Source organism: Leucoraja erinacea, chromosome 4 (assembly GCF_028641065.1).
Source record: "Leucoraja erinacea ecotype New England chromosome 4, Leri_hhj_1, whole genome shotgun sequence".
Lineage (NCBI taxonomy): Eukaryota > Metazoa > Chordata > Chondrichthyes > Rajiformes > Rajidae > Leucoraja > Leucoraja erinaceus.
In genome coordinates, this window is record NC_073380.1 from 70,521,164 (window position 1) to 70,539,521 (window position 18,358).

Here is an 18,358-nt window from a genome sequence, read left to right on the forward strand (position 1 = left end):
GTGTCTTATTTCAGAGCTGTGATGTCCCCAGGCCTTCACCATGGACTACATTTCCCAGCGTGCATGACGGGGCGCAGATCACGTGATCTACATGGTTACCGGCGGCAAAGGCCGAGTGACACAAAATGGCGGCGGGCAGGACCAGGGTGGCGTTGAAGACGGTGAAAGATGTCAGCGTACAGTTTTGTCCTTTCCAATCCAATGTCCGAAGCGCCAGGTAGGGAAACCCTTCAGAATAAAATTCATCTTCCATTAGATTACCGAGGTTAAGAATAATCCATTATATTTAGCTGCTGAATTCGATTTCCCTATTAAATTGACATTTTTTATTTGTTAACTAATCCATATTCCCAATGTTATCCCACATGCCCAGGTACATTTGGTGAGCAATCCGTCAATCGCAGCTTAAGCATTAACTGTACATAATCAATTGATATTTGTAGTGGAGAGTTCTATATTTCTGATATTATTTGGTATATAAATGTCTGCAAGGAAATATATCTCTTGCACTTTTGTAGAATCTACTGAATTCTGTTTCTTGTCTGTAAAATAATAATTTGACATAAAAGATGAAAATACTGAAAACATTTAAGGTAGTAAGATAGTACTAACGAGAGAATTTAACAAAGTTAATTGAGCTGAACCCCTTCATCACACGGATTCTCGCAGGTCGATGGGAAGTAGATTGACAAGGTTTTTCACGGGTCTTCTGTCAGTGGAAATGGCTGAGCCTGCACCCAGATTGGCTTTGCAGGGTATTAATTCCTGTCGAAAGGCTCTCTGTGTATTATAGCTGCCCAGCATTAACAATCTTTTAAAGTCACTCTAACATTAGCATCAAAATATTAAAATGGGTATGAGAGGATAATAGAAAATATTAGGTACACAAAAAAGCTGGAGAAACTCAGCGGGTGCAGCAGCATCTATGGAGCGAAGGAAATAGGCAACATTTCGGGCCGAAACGAATATATTGTTGGCTATAATGTGTCACAGAATAACAGAGAAGAAAGGATAGGAAAGGAAGAGGAGTCGCTGCCTGAATCCGAAATAACATACAATAACATAGACCAATAAAAGAAAAAAGGTAATGTAAATTATAACAGTGAAAAACCAGAGACTGTTCTCACCTGATATGCAATAAGGACTATTAAGGAAAGAAGCAGAGCATAACACAAATATATTTTATTATTGTGCGGAGGATTTAAATGAAGGAGTAAATAACTAAGGGAATGTAATAACAAGCAACTGCGAGAGTGAAATCACACACAAACTGGAGGAATCATATTCCACTTGGGCAGCTTGTAACCCAAAAGTAGGAACGTTGAATTCTACCACTTTGGGTAACTAACCCACAAACCGCTCCCTCCACCCACCTAACCCCCTCCCCTTTCTCCCCTAAACCCTACCCGCTCCTTTCCCCTGAACCTTGGATGACCTGGCATTGGTTTTTCCCCTCCCCCTCTCCCTGCATCCCTTCCACTGGCTACACAATTCAGAACTTTTCTATCCCCAAATGTCACTGTTTGCAATTCTATTTTTTTCGGCATAAACATGTCTTTTCATCTTTGGCCTTTGTCCATCAGGCTGCCTTTTACCCCCCCCCCCCCCTTGCCTGTGCTCACCTATTATCGTCTGTGTTTTGTGCAGTCCCTACCTTCTTCCAGCTTTCCTTCCCCCACACCCCCAACCCCCTCCAATCAGTGTGAAGGAGGGTCCCAAAATATCTCTTATCCATGATCTGGGATGCTGCCTGACCCGCTGAGTTACTCCAGCATTTTGTAACTTTCTTCAGTTACTAAGGGAGGATTTTGTATGGCTGATGGAGCAATAATTATGAATTGTTATTTTCATTGTGCAATAGACAAAACCTAAGTGGAAAGATTAGTTGATTCCAGGCAAAATTATATTTTAAATATGTGATGATATCGTAAAACGTGATATCTTGGATAAACTAGGTGGACGCAAATAATTCTAAAGAAAGCTGAATACATAGTGCTTAAATAATGAAGAGGAGAACAAAAAAAGGAATAAGATAACATACAAAAAGGAATAAGATAACATTTAGAAAATTACTAAATGGAGAATTGGGAAGGAATGGGGAAGAATAATATAATAATATCAAATTTTATTAAAAATAAATAGAACAATGAAAGCATGTAATAAAATGGAAATTAATGTAGATATTAGGCCAGTTATGCATGATATGATTCAGAAGAGATAACACTGAGGTGCATATTTTGCTTCATTTATGTTTCATAGTGGAAAATAAGTGGAAATGTCAACATGAGAAGTCAAGGGAGATATCGATCTTGAATTGTTTCAAGGCTATCATATCTCCCATTATTACAGGGCTAAGTGATAACTTCACATATGAACACATATTGAATGTCCAAATCTGGAGGCTGCTGACAGATGACATTTGTTCCTCCACTGCTGATGGGATTGGGAAAGGTATGTTAGCAAGGACAAAAGGCTGGAAGATAGATAGAATAAATGGATCTTTTTCAGACTGGTAAGATGTGGAATTACCCAAGGATCATTTATTTGTGACTCTCAATTATTTATTGTCTGCTGGTGGAGGGGTCAGTGTAAGGTATCCAAGTTTATCGATAACACTAAAATTGGTGGGAGGGCATATTGTGATGATGAGTATATATTTGGATCCTGAACAGGATATGGCCAGATTAAATGAATGGACGAAAACCTGACAAGGACTTTAATAAGTGGAAGTGTAAGGTCATGCATCACAGTGAGAGGAATCAAAATGCGGCTCTTATCTAAATGGGTGGAGATTGCAAATGAGTGAAGTACAGAGCAGTCAAAGTGCATATATCACAATGTTAACAGACAGATGCAATAAGAAAGCAAATATCATATTGGACTTTATTGAAAGGGGTCCAGTGTTTAGAAAGGGAAAGGTGCTGTTAGAATTGCATAGGCTACCTGGGAGGACACGACCGGAGGACTGCACGGTTTTGGTGCCTTAATTTAAGAAAGGAAATACTCACACTGGAGGTGGTGCAAAGACAGTTCACTTGCTGGGATGAGAGGGCTGTCATATCACCAGCGGCTCTCAAAACCTACACAATTCGAAGTATACATATGAATAGGTAATTGGTGGGGGGAGCCTTAAGTAAAATGATATAATTACATGATTAGAGGGGTGGTTATTTAAAACTGAAATGCATAACAATTTATTCTCGCAGAGGGTGGTAAATCTGGAATTCCCTACCCAGAGCATTGTGGAGGCTACATCATTAGAGAAATTTAAGATGGGAGAAGATAAATTTTAAACAGGGTTGCACAGTAGCACAGCGGTATAGTTACTGCCTTACAGAGCCAGAGGCCTGGGTTCGATCCTGACTACGGGTGCTGTCTGTACGGAGTTTGTACATTCTGCCCGTGATCTGTATGGGTTTTCTCCGAGATCTCCGGTTTCCTCATACACTCCAAAAACGTACAGGTTTGTAGGCTTGGTAAAATTATAAATTGTCCCTGGTGTATGTAGGATAGTGTTAGTACAAGAGGATCGCTGGTCGGCGTAGACCTGGTGTGCCAAGGGCCCGTTTCCACACTGTATCTCTAAACTAAACACGCTTTTAACAATGTTATTCAGAGTATTAATAGATAATAGAAACAAATAATAAAATTAAACATGTCTTTTTTTAATTTAAGTTGTAAACAACACTAAACTAATTGGGAAGTTCAGGGCTATGGGAAGCTGGGACAAAAGAGAAAATGAAACCCTTGGTAAATCAGCTACGGTTATAGGGATAGGGCAGGCTTTAGGGTCCAGGTGACATACTCCTAAATTGTTATACTTTCATAGAATCTTACAACCAAAAACGGGCCCTATCAGTCCACCTCATCCATCCCGACTATAATGCATATTATCCACACTAATCCCCTTTGCGTACATTGGACCTGTATCTCTCTACATCTTTCCTATCCAGTCACCTGTTCATACATTTTAAAGGTTGTAATTGTATCTGTCTCTACTGTCTCTTATGTTTGCTCATTCCTTCACTCCCTGTGAAAAACATAATCCTCAGATCTAGATTGTTTTTTATTTATTTAACTTTTGTTGGCTGTTTGTTGTGTTAGCTATTAAGTATTATGTTTACAAACCTGTTGTGCTGCTGCTGCAAGTAAGAATTTATTTGTTACATTTTGGGACATATGACAATAAAACAATCTTGACTCTTATGTTTGCACGGATGGACTTTGAAATTTATGCAGGTAGCCTCAACTTGGAAACATTGTGTCAGCATGAAATTTGAAGGCAGACAAAAAAAGTCAAGGCCAATTGATTCAATTTTTAAAATCATGTTTTTCGTCAAGACCAGTGTCCAACAAAATTGCACAAATACCTCAACACTTTGTTCAGTCTTTCTCCCTACAATGCTGCACCTCAGCTATAGAACTTGCTGAAGTGGAGCTAACCTACAAGCCTAATGGGAAGCTGTCCAACTGTGTCCCCACTTTAGAACTGAGATCACCCCAACCACAGTAGTCAAAATGCAGAATAAAGACAATGCATGCCAAGCTCCAAGTTGAAGACTCATTCATTGAAACATGAGGGGGTGGATTGTACACACAACTTTTGCAAGACTGAGTTCATCTACCACCTCACACTTGCAGTACAACAACACCTTTCACCAATAAAGGTTCACAGCATGGATTACTTCCCATATTTCAGTCAGTTCTCAGCTAAGGCAGGCATCAGTGGAAAGATTTGCCAGCATGGTGAATCATTTCACCATCAAAGAATATTTGAAGGCAAAGGATTCATGTAGACAGAGAGAATTTGTTCCAGGAAAGTAAGTGAGGAAAAGGAATTACTGCAAGAGCTGGCATAGACCCGATGGATGAATGTCCTCCTTTGTCACAAGAAAATATGAGAAAGGGCATATAGATTTTTAAAAGGTCATACTTGACGATCTTTATTGAATTCTTTAAAGTAAAACAAATCAAAAGTGGGCAAACTCAATTCAGTGTATCGTGCAACCTTTCAAAAGGTCTTCTTAATTTCCTCAATTACAACCTCAAGACACGGCCATGTTGTGGGAAGCGAGAAACATGGGCAAATGGATAGGCAGGTGACCATAACATAGAAGAAACAGGGAAACTTCTAAGATTGGCACAAGACTTGCAGGAACTGCTTATATTTATCACATTGCATTTCTGTACTGGATTCATCAATTAGTTTAAGGTGCCAGAATTTTGAACAGTGCCTCATTTGCAGGGTAAAGCCACAAATGATCATGTGGAAAATTGTATCAAGGAAAATAAAACAAATTTTATGAATCAGCAGATGATTGTAAATTAAATTCTGTTTGGCAAAATGAATGTTTGCTCATATTGGATAAAGGAATAAGGAAGCTTTCCAAAATCAAAATTAGGTAAAGGAGCCGAGATCTTGCAATATAATCACCAAACAAAATAAACATTCATAAAGGTTGTAAAGTGTACAAACCTCATTTCATTTCTCAAGTGTTTCTCAAGAGTACCAGAGCAGAGAAAGAATGTTAAATGTATGGAGAACTTTGATCGGATGGTCTCTTGGAACGGAGAAATGTAGAAAAATATTATGAAGATGTCTGAATTGACATGATAGAAACATAGAAACATAGAAATTAGGTGCAGGAGTAGGCCATTCGACCCTTCGAGCCTGCACCGCCATTCAATATGATCATGGCTGATCATCCAACTCAGTATCCCGTACCTGCCTTCTCTCCATACCCTCTGATCCCCTTGGCCACAAGGGCCACATCTAACTCCCTCTTAAATATAGCCAATAAACTGGCCTCAACTACCCTCTGTGGCAGAGAGTTCCAGAGATTCACTACTCTCTGTGTGAAAAAAGTTCTCCTCATCTCGGTTTTAAAGGATTTCCCCCTTATCCTTAAGCTGTGACCCCTTGTCCTGGACTTCCCCAACATCGGGAACAATCTTCCTGCATCTAGCCTGTCCAACCCCTTAAGAATTTTGTAAGTTTCTATAAGATCCCCTCTCAATCTCCTAAATTCTAGAGAGTATAAACCAAGTCTATCCAGTCTTTCTTCATAAGACAGTCCTGACATCCCAGGAATCAGTCTGGTGAACCTTCTCTGCACTCCCTCTATGGCAATAATGTCCTTCCTCAGATTTGGAGACCAAAACTGCACGCAATACTCCAGGTGTGGTCTCACCAAGACCCTGTACAACTGCAGTAGAACCTCCCTGCTCCTATACTCGAATCCTCTTGCTATGAAAGCCAACATACCATTCGCTTTCTTTACTGCCTGCTGCACTTGCATGCCTACCTTCAATGACTGGTGTACCATGACACCCAGGTCTCGCTGCATCTCCCCCTTTCCCAATCGGCCACCATTTAGATAATAATCTGCTTTCCCGTTTTTGCCACCAAAATGGATAACCTCACATTTATCCACATTATACTGCATCTGCCAAACATTTGCCCACTCACCCAGCCTATCCAAGCCACCTTGCAGTCTCCTAGCATCCTCCTCACACCTAACACTGCCCTCCAGCTTAGTGTCATCCGCAAACTTGGAGATATTGCCTTCAAAGGACCCGTTTACTCCTACTCTTTGCTTCCTGTTTGCCAGCCAGTACTCTATCCACATCAATACTGAATCCCCAATGCCATTTGCTTTAAGTTTGTATACTAATCTCTTATGTGGGACCTTGTCGAAAGCCTTCTGGAAGTCCAGATACACCACATCCACTGGTTCTCCCCTATCCACGCTACTAGTTACATCCTCGAAAAATTCTATAAGATTCGTCAGACATGATTTACCTTTCGTAAATCCATGCTGACTTTGTCCAATGATTTCACCACTTTCCAAATGTGCTGCTATCCCATCTTTAATAACTGACTCTAACTGGTCTGTAATTCCCTGTTTTCTCTCTCCCTCCCTTCTTAAAAAGTGGGGTTACGTTTGCTACCCACCAATCCTCTGGAACTACTCCAGAATCTAAAGAGTTTTGAAAGATTATTACTAATGCATCCACTATTTCTGGAGCTACTTCCTTAAGTACTCTGGGATGCAGCCTATCTGGCCCTGGGGATTTATCGGCCTTTAATCCATTCAATTTACCCACCACCACTTCCCGACTAACCTGGATTTCACTCAATTCCTCCACCTCCTTTGACCCGCGGGCCCCTGCTTTTTCCGGCAGATCATTTATGTCTTCCTTAGTGAAGCTGAACCAAAGTAGTTATTCAATTGGTCCGCCATATCCTGGTTCCCCACGATCAACTCACCTGTTTCTGACTGCAAGGGACCTATATTTGTTTTAACTAATCTCTTTCTTTTCACATAACTATAAAAACATTTGCAGTCAGTTTTTATGTTCCCTGCCAGTTTTCTTTCATAATCCATTTTTCCTTTCCTAATTAAGCCCTTCGTCCTCCTCTGCTGGTCTCTGAATTTCTCCCAGTCCTCCGGTATGCTGCTTTTTCTGGCTAGTTTGTACGCATCATCCTTTGCTTTGATACTATCCCTGATTTCCCTTGTTATCCATGGATGCACTACCTTCCCTGATTTATTCTTTTGCCAAACTGGGATGAACAATTTTTGTAGTTCATCCATGCAGTCTTTAAATGCCTTCCATTGCATATCCACCGTCAACCCTTTTAGAATTAATTGCCAGTCAATCTTGGCCAATTCATGTCTCATACCCTCAAAGTTACCTTTCTTTAAGTTCAAAACCATTGTTTCTGAATTAACAATGTCACACTCCATCCTAATGAAGAACTCAACCATATTATGGTCACTCTTGCCCAAGGGGCCACGCACAACAAGACTACTAACTAACCCTTCCTCATTACTCAATACCCAGTCTAAAATAGCCAGCTCTCTCGTTGGTTCCTCTACATGTTGATTTAGATAACTATCCCGCATACATTCCAAGAAATCCTCTTCCTCAGCACCCCTGCCAATTTGATTCACCCAATCTATATGTAGATTGACGTCACCCATTATAACTGCTTTGCCTTTGTCGCAAGCATTTCTAATTTCCTGTTTGATACCATCTCCAACTTCACTACTATTGTTAGGTGGCCTGTACACAACACCCACCAGCGTTTTCTGCCCCTTATTGTTTCGCAGCTCTACCCATACCGATTCCACATCCTCCAAACTAATGTCCTTCCTTTCCATTGCGTTAATCTCCTCTCTAACCAGCAACACTACCCCACCTCCTTTTCCTTTCTCTCTATCCCTCCTGAATATTGAATATCCCTGGATGTTCAGCTCCCAGCCTTGGTCACCCTGGAGCCATGTCTCCGTGATCCCAACTATATCATAATCATTAATGGCTATCTGCACGTTCAACTCATCCACCTTATTACGAATACTCCTTGCATTGAGACACAAAGCCTTCAGGCTTGTTTTTACAACGCTCTTACCCCTTATACAATTATGTTGAAAAGTGGCCCTTTTTGATTTTTGCCCTGGTTTTGTCTGCCTGGCACTTTTACTTTTCACCTTGCTACCTATTGCTTCTACCTTCATTGTACACCCCCCTGCCCCTCTGCTCTTGTACCCATCCCCCTGCCACATTAGTTTAAATCCTCCCCGACAGCACTAGCAAACACTCCCCCAAGGACATTGGTTCCATTCCAGCCCAGGTGCAGACCGTCCTGTTTGTACTGGTCCCACCTCCCCCAGAACTGGTTCCAATGCCCTAAAAATTTGAATCCCTCCCCCTTGCACCATTTTTCAAGCCACGTATTCATCTGCAATATCCTCCTATTTCTGCTCTGACTGGCCCGTGGTACTGGTAGTAATCCAGAGATTATTACCTTTGAGGTCCTACTTTTAAGCTTATCTCCTAGCTCCCTAAATTCATCCTGTAGGACCTCATCCCTTTTTTTACCTATATCGTTGGTGCCAATATGCACCACGACAACTGGCTGTTCACCCTCCCCCTCCAGAATGTTCTGCAGCCGTTCAGTGACATCCCTGACCCTTGCACCAGGGAGGCAACATACCATCCTGGAGTCTCGTTTGCGGCCGCAGAAACGCCTATCTATTCCCCTGACAATTGAATCCCCTATTACTATTGCCCTTCCACTCTTTCCCCCCCCCTCATGTGCCGCAGAGCCACCCATGGTGCCATGAACTTGGCTGCTGCTGCCTTCCCCTGATGAGCAATCTCCCTCAACAGTTTCCAAAATGGTATACCTGTTTAGGAGGGAGATGACCGCAGGGGAGTCCTGCACCACCTGCCTGCTGCTTTGCTGCTTTGCTGACTATTGCTGTTTTGCTGACTATTGGCCACCCGTTCCCTTTCTGCCCTCTTACCTTTTACCTGCGGTGTGACCAACTAACTGTACGTGCTGTCCACGACTTTCTCAGCGTCGTGGATGCTCCAGTATGAATCCAACCGCAGCTCCAACCGTTCAATGCGGTCTGCCAGGAGCTGCAGCTGTACACACTTCCTGCAAACGTAGTCACCAGGGACACCGACCATATCCCTGATCTCCCACCTGTTGCAGGCTGAGCAAACCACGGGGCCAATCTCCACCGACATATCCTACTCCCAATTTAACTATATTAAATATTTAAAAAACACAAAACTTTATCCGTTAAACTTTACTAATAAATACTGTACCCTTAACTCCCAGAATCCTTAACTCCCAGAATCCTTAACCTAAAGGCAGAAATGTAAAAATGTAAACCAATCAGAGGCTTCCCCCAGACTCCTTCTCTGGAACGTTGGCGATTTGGTGTCGCAGGTTCTCCTCCCCTCTCACCAACGGCTCCCTGGGCCTCTGTGGAAACAAGCCCCGCGGTGTATTTTATACTTACACCGCAGGTACTCCTCCCCTCTCACCAACGGCTCCCTGGGCCTCTGTGGAAACAAGCCCCGCGATGTATTTTATACTTACAGCACAGGTACTCCTCCCCTCTCACCAACGGCTCCCTGGGCCTCTCATGATGTAGCAGTTGGCGAAATATTATGGAAAAAGCAAGATTCACACGTGACTTATTGGAGGTCTTTTAATGATGGAAGAAGTCAATGAAATGGATTTCTGCTTACATTTGAAGTTGGAACAAATGATCATTAAATAGAATGAAGAAAGACACAATGTGCTGAAGTAACTCAGCAGGTCAGGCAGCAGATCGACACAAAAAACTGGAGTAACTCAGCAGGCTAGGCAGTATCTTTGGAGAGAAGGAATGGGTGACGTTTCGGGTCAAGGCCCTGCTTCAGTCAGGCAGCAATTTAGTTTAGTTTATTATTGTCACATGTACAGAGGTAATGAAAGCTTTTTTGTCGTGTGCTATCCCGTCAATGAAAAGACTACACATGATTCTAATCAATCCGTCCACAGTGTACAGATACAGGATAAACGGTATATACAGGATAAAAGTATCTGGAGAACACGGATACGTAATATTTTGGGTTGGGCCCCTTCTTTACGTTAAGTAGAATGTGTCCTCTCTCGTTGAATAGTTAATTTGGAAGGGGTGCAATCTATGGAATTTGGTGCAACATGCAGTGGTTGATAAATGCAAGTGCATGAAGGAGAAAATTAAGAGATGCAATAACATTTTGAAAGAGATAATTAGTGTGAAATATAAATGCTGGCTTAGACCAGTTGAGACAAATGGCCCCTTGATAATTAGTTCTAGATTGTAATCATGGGACCTTTAAATCTCATCCAAATGGACGGATAAAATAATGCTTTAGCATCTTGAAGATACCCTATGATATGACACCTCTCCATGCATCCTGCGCCTGTTCTGGGAGATTTAACAATTTTGTGGTTTGAATAATAATATAATATCACATTGTAGTTTCTTTGTGGTATGCTATTTAATTTTGGGGAGAATTTTGTAGTTTAATTTGTGGATAGTTTACATTCATTAATTGGTTAAGATTTTTGTAGAAGGTGCAATTGGTTTATTATTTTATTTATACATGCATTTAATTGTATGTCATTAAATGGTAGGCCATTTAGGACTGAGATGAGAAAAAACATTTTCACCCAGAGTTATGAATCTGGAATTCTCTGGAATTCACTGGATGTTTTCAAGAGAGTTAGATTTAGCTCTTGTGGCTAAAGGAATCAAGGGACATGAGGAAAGGGAGGAACACGATACTGATTTTGAATGATCAGCCACGATCATATTGAATGGTGGTACCGGCTCAAAAGGCCTAGTCCTGCACCTATTTTCTATGTTTCTATGTATTTAGAAGAATTGTCAGACTGGGATTTACTAGCTACTAAAGAAGAACATGAACAGTGTCTCATTTGCAGGGTGAAGTCACAAATAATAATGTGAAAAATGGTATCAAGGAAAATAAAAACAGATTTAATGAATCAGCAGATGATAGACAGTTAAATTCAGTTTGGCAAAATTAATGTTTGTTCATTTTGGTAAAAAAAAATACAAAATGAGGCCGAGGAGTAGAGATCTTGGAATAAGTTCACCAAACAAAACAGTTTATTTGAAATTTTGCTTGAAATAGAAATTACACTAGTGCATTTTATTTTTAAAAAGGCATGAAAAATCTGTTAGCAGTTTAAACATAGAAAATAGGTGCAGGAGTAGGCCATTCGGCCCTTCAAGCCTGCACCGCCATTCGATATGATCATGGCTGATCATCCAACTCAGTATTCTGTCCCTGCCTTCTCTCCATACCTCCTGATCCCTTTAACCACAAGGGTCACATCTAACACCCTCTTAAATATAGCTAATGAACTGGCCTCAAGGATTCCTTCTAGATTGTAATCATGGGACCTTTAAATCTCATCCAAATGGACGGATAAAATAATGCTTTAGCATCTTGAAGATACCCTATGATATGACAACTACCTGGCCTCAACTGGCCTCAACTACCTTCTGTGGCAGAGAATTCCAGAGATTCACCACTCTCTGTAAAAAATGATTTTCTCATCTCGGTCCTAAAAGACTTCCCTCTTATCCTTAAACTGTGACCCCTAGTTCTGGACTTCCCCAACATCGGGAATAATCTTCCTGCATCTAGCCTGTCCAACTCCTTAAGAATTTTGTAAGTTTCTATAAGATCCCCCCTCAATCTTCTAAATTCTAGCGTGTACAAGCCGAGTCTATCCAATCTTTCTTCATACGAGTTGGACATTTTGGTAAGGCTTGTATTCATTTACATTTTTTTTACTTGTTTTGTAGAGAATTTCTTGCGGCAATAGGAACCAAAAAGGCTCGTCAAACAAACTCCAACTGTCGGATTGTAGCTGATGTAAAGCATGATGAGACAGAGCCTGTAATATCTATAAAATTCAGTAAGTTCTGCTTCCCATTTTAGCTTACTAAAATGTAACTTTTTCAAAATTGATAAAAGAAAGCCCACATCATTTCCACATTTTTCTGCTAATGTTAGCTTCATTGTCAGGTGACTATTTGTGTAATTTTCCCATAACTGTTGATCAAGCTGCTGGATAAATTCAGCTCTTGATCATAAATTACTTTTCTTGATTAGTTATCATTGTGTAATGAGTTTTTAAGTTACATTGATCAGTATAATGTAATACTCCAGCTGACCGCTGGAAGTTTTTACATAGCGTGACAGTACTTATAATATGCATTTATACACTTTTTTTCATTTTATAGTCTGAAATAATCTTCAAGAGATTCTTTGATGGGAAGAGTTACTAAGATTAAAAAACTAAGCATCTTTCAATATCATTGGTATCAATGTACACATGTTTTAAAAACTTTTTTTTCATGAAATAGAAACATACAAACAAAACACTGTTTTCCAGTGAATTAAATCCTCTACTGTTCATATGCATCAAAAATAATTATGCAAGATTATAATCCTATACACAGTGTTCACTTTGAGGTTTTGTCTCTACTCAAGGTGAGAGAGGAAAGATTTCAGTAGAACCTGTGTTTCATCTTTTTCATTCAGAAGGTGGTGGGTATGTGGAATGAGCTGTGGGAGGAGGTAGCTGAGGACGGTACGATAACGACATTTAAAAGACACTTACATGGGAATGGTACAGATGGATAAGGGCCAAATATGGGCAAATGTGACTAGCTTAGATGGGTTGTCTTGGTTGGCATGGATGAATTGGGCCGAAGAATTGGACACAGAAGAAGGGTTTTGACCTGAAACATTGCCTATTTCCTTCGCTCCATAGATGCTGCCTCACCCGCTGAGTTTCTCCAGCATTTTTGTCTACCTTTTCACACACAGTGTTGTGAGACTGTTGAATTCTCTGCCTCAGAGGGCAGTGGAGGCCGGTTCTCTGGATACTTTCAAGAGAGAGCTAGATAGGGCTCTTGAAGATAGCGGTCAGGGGATATGGGGAGAAGGCAGGAACGGGGTAACGGGGCAAATGTCATTAGAAATCAAATGTCATTAGAAACGGGAATAGTGCCGGAGGATTGGCGTACTGCGCATGTTGTTCCATTGTTTAAAAAGGGGTCTAAGAGTAAACCTAGCAATTATAGACCTGTTAGTTTGACGTCCGTGGTGGGCAAATTAATGGAAAGAATACTTAGAGATAATATATATAAGCATCTGGATAAACAGGGTCTGATTAGGAACAGTCAACATGGATTTGTGCCTGGAAGGTCTTGTTTAACTAATCTTCTTGAATTTTTTGAAGATGTTACTCGGGAAATTGATGAGGGTAACGCAGTGGATGTTGTGTATATGGACTTCAGTAAGGCCTTTGACAAGGTTCCTCATGGAAGGTTGGTTAAGAAGGTTCAATGGTTGGGTATTAATGGTGGAGTAGCAAGATGGATTCAACAGTGGCTGAATGGGAGATGCCAGAGAGTAATGGTGGATGGTTGTTTGTCAGGTTGGAGGCCAGTGACGAGTGGGGTGCCACAGGGAACTGTGTTGGGTCCACTGTTGTTTGTCATGTACATCAATGATCTGGATGATGGTGTGGTAAATTGGATTAGTAAGTATGCAGATGATACTAAGATAGGTGGGGTTGCGGGTAATGAAGTAGAGTTTCAAAGTCTACAGAGAGATTTATGCCAGTTGGAAGAGTGGGCTGAAAGATGGCAGATGGAGTTTAATGCTGATAAGTGTGAGGTGCTACATCTTGGCAGGACAAATCAAAATAGGACGTACATGGTAAATGGTAGGGAATTGAAGAATGTAGGTGAACAGAGGGATCTGGGAATAACTGTGCACAGTTCCCTGAAAGTGGAATCTCATGTAGATAGGGTGGTAAAGAAAGCTTTTGGTGTGCTGGCCTTTATAAATCAGAGCATTGAGTATAGAAGTTGGGATGTAATGTTAAAATTGTACAAGGCATTGGTGAAGCCAATTCTGGAGTATGGTGTACAATTTTGGTCGCCTAATTATAGGAAGGATGTCAACAAAATAGAGAGAGTACAGAGGAGATTTACTAGAATGTTGCCTGGGTTTCAGCAACTAAGTTACAGAGAAAGGTTGAACAAGTTAGGGCTTTATTCTTTGGAGCGCAGAAGGTTAAGGGGGGACTTGATAGAGGTTTTTAAAATGATGAGAGGGATAGACAGAGTTGACGTGGAAAAGCTTTTCCCACTGAGAGTGGGGAAGATTCAAACAAGGGGACATGACATGAGAATTAAGGGACTGAAGTTTAGGGGTAACATGAGGGGGAACTTCTTTACTCAGAGAGTGGTAGCTGTGTGGAATGAGCTTCCAGTGAAGGTGGTGGAGGCAGGTTCGTTTTTATCATTTAAAAATAAATTGGATAGTTATATGGATGGGCAGGGAATGGAGGGTTATGGTCTGAGCGCAGGTATATGGGACTAGGGGAGATTATGTGTTCGGCACGGACTAGAAGGGTCGAGATGGCCTGTTTCCATGCTGTAATTGTTATATGGTTATATGGTTATTATATGGGGTACTGATTGTGGATGATCAGCCATGATCACATTGAATGGTGGTACTGCCTTGAAGGGCCTAATCCTGCACCTATTGTCTATTGTCTATTTAATATGATCGTGGCCAATTATCTTCCTCTGTACCGTTTACTTTCTCAACGTAGCACGATATAATTTGCAACTGGAATTTACACATCTTCTTGCATATATTCAGTGATTTGGCCTCTTAAACTCTCTGAGAAACAGTGAAAAACCAAGTGCTACTGGTGTGACATTTATTTAAGTGTTTTTTTTTTTCATCATCTTGTCAATTTCTTCTTAGAATTTTGAATGCTGCAATTAGATTGGCTCTCATTCTTCGAATGCATACAAATCTAGTCAAATTTACTTCTCCTCGACAGTTTCATCATCCCAGGAACATGGTTGATAGATTCATGAGGGCAGAGAAAGAAGACAAACAAATAGACATGTAAAAGCGATATCTGCAGTCTTCTTGGTATTCGGTCAATGTAGTAGACACTAAACCCTCATTTTACCGGACCTCTTTATAACAGATTTTGGTTATCGCAAACTGAGCTGTTGATGGCTGCCCACACTGTCCCCGGGTCATGCCACCACCACTGGCCCACACAGCTTCCTCAGCCGCTTCCAGACCACACTTCCCATCGCCCCTTATCTGCACTCTGGCCGCCCGCGTGCCACGGACCAGTGACTCCGTTAATCCACGCCTCTCCCCTGTCCGCCAGCAGGCTGGGTCTGTCAACTCACCTGGATTCCATGCCCAGTTCACGACTGAGAGTCTGAAGAATGTTCTCAACTCAAAACATCACCCTTCCATGTTTTCCAGAATTACTCCAGCATTTTACGTCCTTTTATGTATTAACCAGCAACTGCAGTTGTTTGTTTCCACCATTTACACAATGATAACATCTTATTCGGTTATAGTGGGCAATTAGCAATAATGGACCATGGTCTGTTATAACGAGGGGATATTGTATTCCCTGAAGTAGAATATATTTTTTCTTGGAAGAGGGGAACAAAAACTGTACATGGTATAGTAATTGTAATTAAGACCTGAATAATGGTGGCAAGACATCCCTGGTCCTTTACCCATATGTATATATACTTTTGCTGTGAAGTAGTTTGTCTTCTCAACTGTTTGTTGTACTTGTATGTTTGTTTTCAGTGATTGGAATGCACATCAACGTTTCCCAAGTTTAAATAAATATGTCACTTTTTTCACTGAATCTTCTGGGCATTGGAAACTGTTGAACTATTCCCATAGAAAGAAAATCAGCTGCTCCAAGTATATTTGTGTCCGTGGCTCGTATTGCTAAATTTAAAAACAACTTTATCGGAACCACTGGGTGCATCCTGTATTCCATTTATTTCTGACACTATAGTTATTTTCAGCAGCCATCTCTGGTTGGAGCTACTTCATAAGATATAATTGGAACTGAAAATTGGATTTTCTTAAACCCCATCTTTTCTAGCTTAGGGGTACATTCAAAGTTATTGCATATTTTACATGAATTTTATCTTTCATTTTAGAGTCAGTTTCATTCCAAAATATATGGTGATATATAAATTTAGTTTCCACACATGAACAATTTATGTTACTTTTATCAATGTCCAGAAAGAACAAGGGCCTCTTATTGTTTGGCTTGTTTATTTTAGAGTTCAGTAACTACTACTAATTTAATTTATAAAAGTGATGTTTTCATCTTGTAACAGATGATGGAGAAAGCTTGATAATGAAGGCAGCAAACTTGACAACTAAAGAGATGCTATCATTTTTCAATGAGATATGTGTGGCCAAGGACCCTCGGGCGCAAGAAACTGGATCCAAAAAAAGCTGATTTATGTTACAATGAACATTCCTGCTAACGTGTTCACTGACAATTCTAACCTGGGGAAGTGCTGAATGACGACTGACTTGTTTAATTAGATGTATTGATTACCTACAATGTACAGAACAGTCTAGTATTATGAAACTCTCAGTTCATCATTCAACATACTTCTGAGTCATGATTTTAGAATCTATGTCCTCCAGAGCTGAGTTCAATAAAATCTGGATTAATGAAGAAACTGTCGTCATTGTAACTTAGCAACTGCTATCAGAACACCCAGTTGTGAACACTGACATATCACTATATTACTCCTAATTTGGGCACAAAATGCTGGAGTAACTCAGCGGGACAGGCAGCATCTCTGAAGAGAAGGAATGGGTGACATTTCGGGTCGAGATCCTTCTTCAGACTGATGTCGGGGAGTGGGCAGGACAGAGATAGAAGGTAGTCAGAGACAGTAAGACTGGTGGGAGAACTGGGAACGGGGAGGGGATGGAGAGAGAGGGAAAGCAAGGGCTATTTGGTGAGAGAAGTCAATTTTCATACCGCTAGGGTGCAAGCTACCCAAGCGAAATATGAGGTGCTGTTCCTCCAATTTGCACTGGGCCTCACTCTGACAATGGAGGAGGCCCAGGACAGAAATGTCAGATTGGGAATGGGAGACTGAGTTAAAATGCTGAGCAACCGGGAGATCAGGTAGGTTAAGGCGGACTGCGCGAGGTGTTCAGCGAAATGATCGCCGAGCCTGTGCTTGGTCTCGCCGATGTTCTATCTCTGTCCCACCCACTCCCCTGACATCAGTCTGAAGAAGGGTCTCGATCCGAAACCTCACCCATTCCTTCTCTATATAGATGCTGCCTGTCCCGCCTAGTTACTCCAGCATTTTGTGTCTATCTTCGATTTAAACCAGCATCTGCAGTTCTTTCCTACACATTACTCTTAATGTACTTCTATTGCAATAAAAATTTTAACCAGGTGGGAATACTTAGTTACTTTAGTGAACAATATTGTTGTATTAAGCTTTACTCATGGCATTGTTTTGTATGTGCAACAGTAACTTTGAAATAAGGCTAAGGATAACAAATATATGTAGTGACATAATTCTCTTTAAATTTAAATTAAAAATGAGAGATATTAACTAAGTATTGCACAAATTTGATTTTTTTTTTTAAACCAAAGACATTTTTTCCCATGAATAACATTGGCAAAGCATGTTTTACAGCTTAGTTGTTGCCTCCTTTTTAAGAACTTCAGACTTACCCTATTTATATTTTCTGTTTTACAGCTTAGTTGTTGCCTCCTTTTTAAGAACTTCAGATTTACCCTATTTATATTTTCTGAACTAATATAGAAGGGAAAACTTCTAACAGCATTTTCAACTTTTGTTTCGGCTTTCCAACAACTGTAGCTTTGTTCTAATCAAGAAAGGTAATTATTAAACTACATAACCAAAATAATGCACCAGATGAATTAATAATTAAACTGTAGCATTCTTTAGTGAAATTCTATCAACTTCAATGTCAAATTAAATTGTTGATGGAATGTAATAGAGAGGTATAGACATTCCATGGCTTGCATCCTAATATTTGGTGCCAAAAAGGAAAAATAGTGCCGGATGGAGTGATAATGGTGTAAATTAAGAAACAAAAGGTCAGTCCTGGGACATGTGAA

At 40.6% G+C, this 18,358-nt stretch overlaps 1 protein-coding gene across 1 annotated transcript; it reads left to right on the plus strand.

The window, feature by feature from the left end:
- The first annotated feature begins 60 nt into the window (after nucleotides 1–60).
- On the plus strand, nucleotides 61–17,665 carry mrpl53 (mitochondrial ribosomal protein L53). Its single transcript, XM_055634563.1, has 3 exons — nucleotides 61–217; nucleotides 12,171–12,283; nucleotides 16,572–17,665. Exons 1-3 carry the CDS (start codon nucleotides 126–128, stop codon nucleotides 16,694–16,696), a joined length of 330 nt encoding a protein of 109 aa, XP_055490538.1. The 5' UTR covers nucleotides 61–125; the 3' UTR covers nucleotides 16,697–17,665.
- The last annotated feature ends 693 nt before the right edge of the window (nucleotides 17,666–18,358 follow it).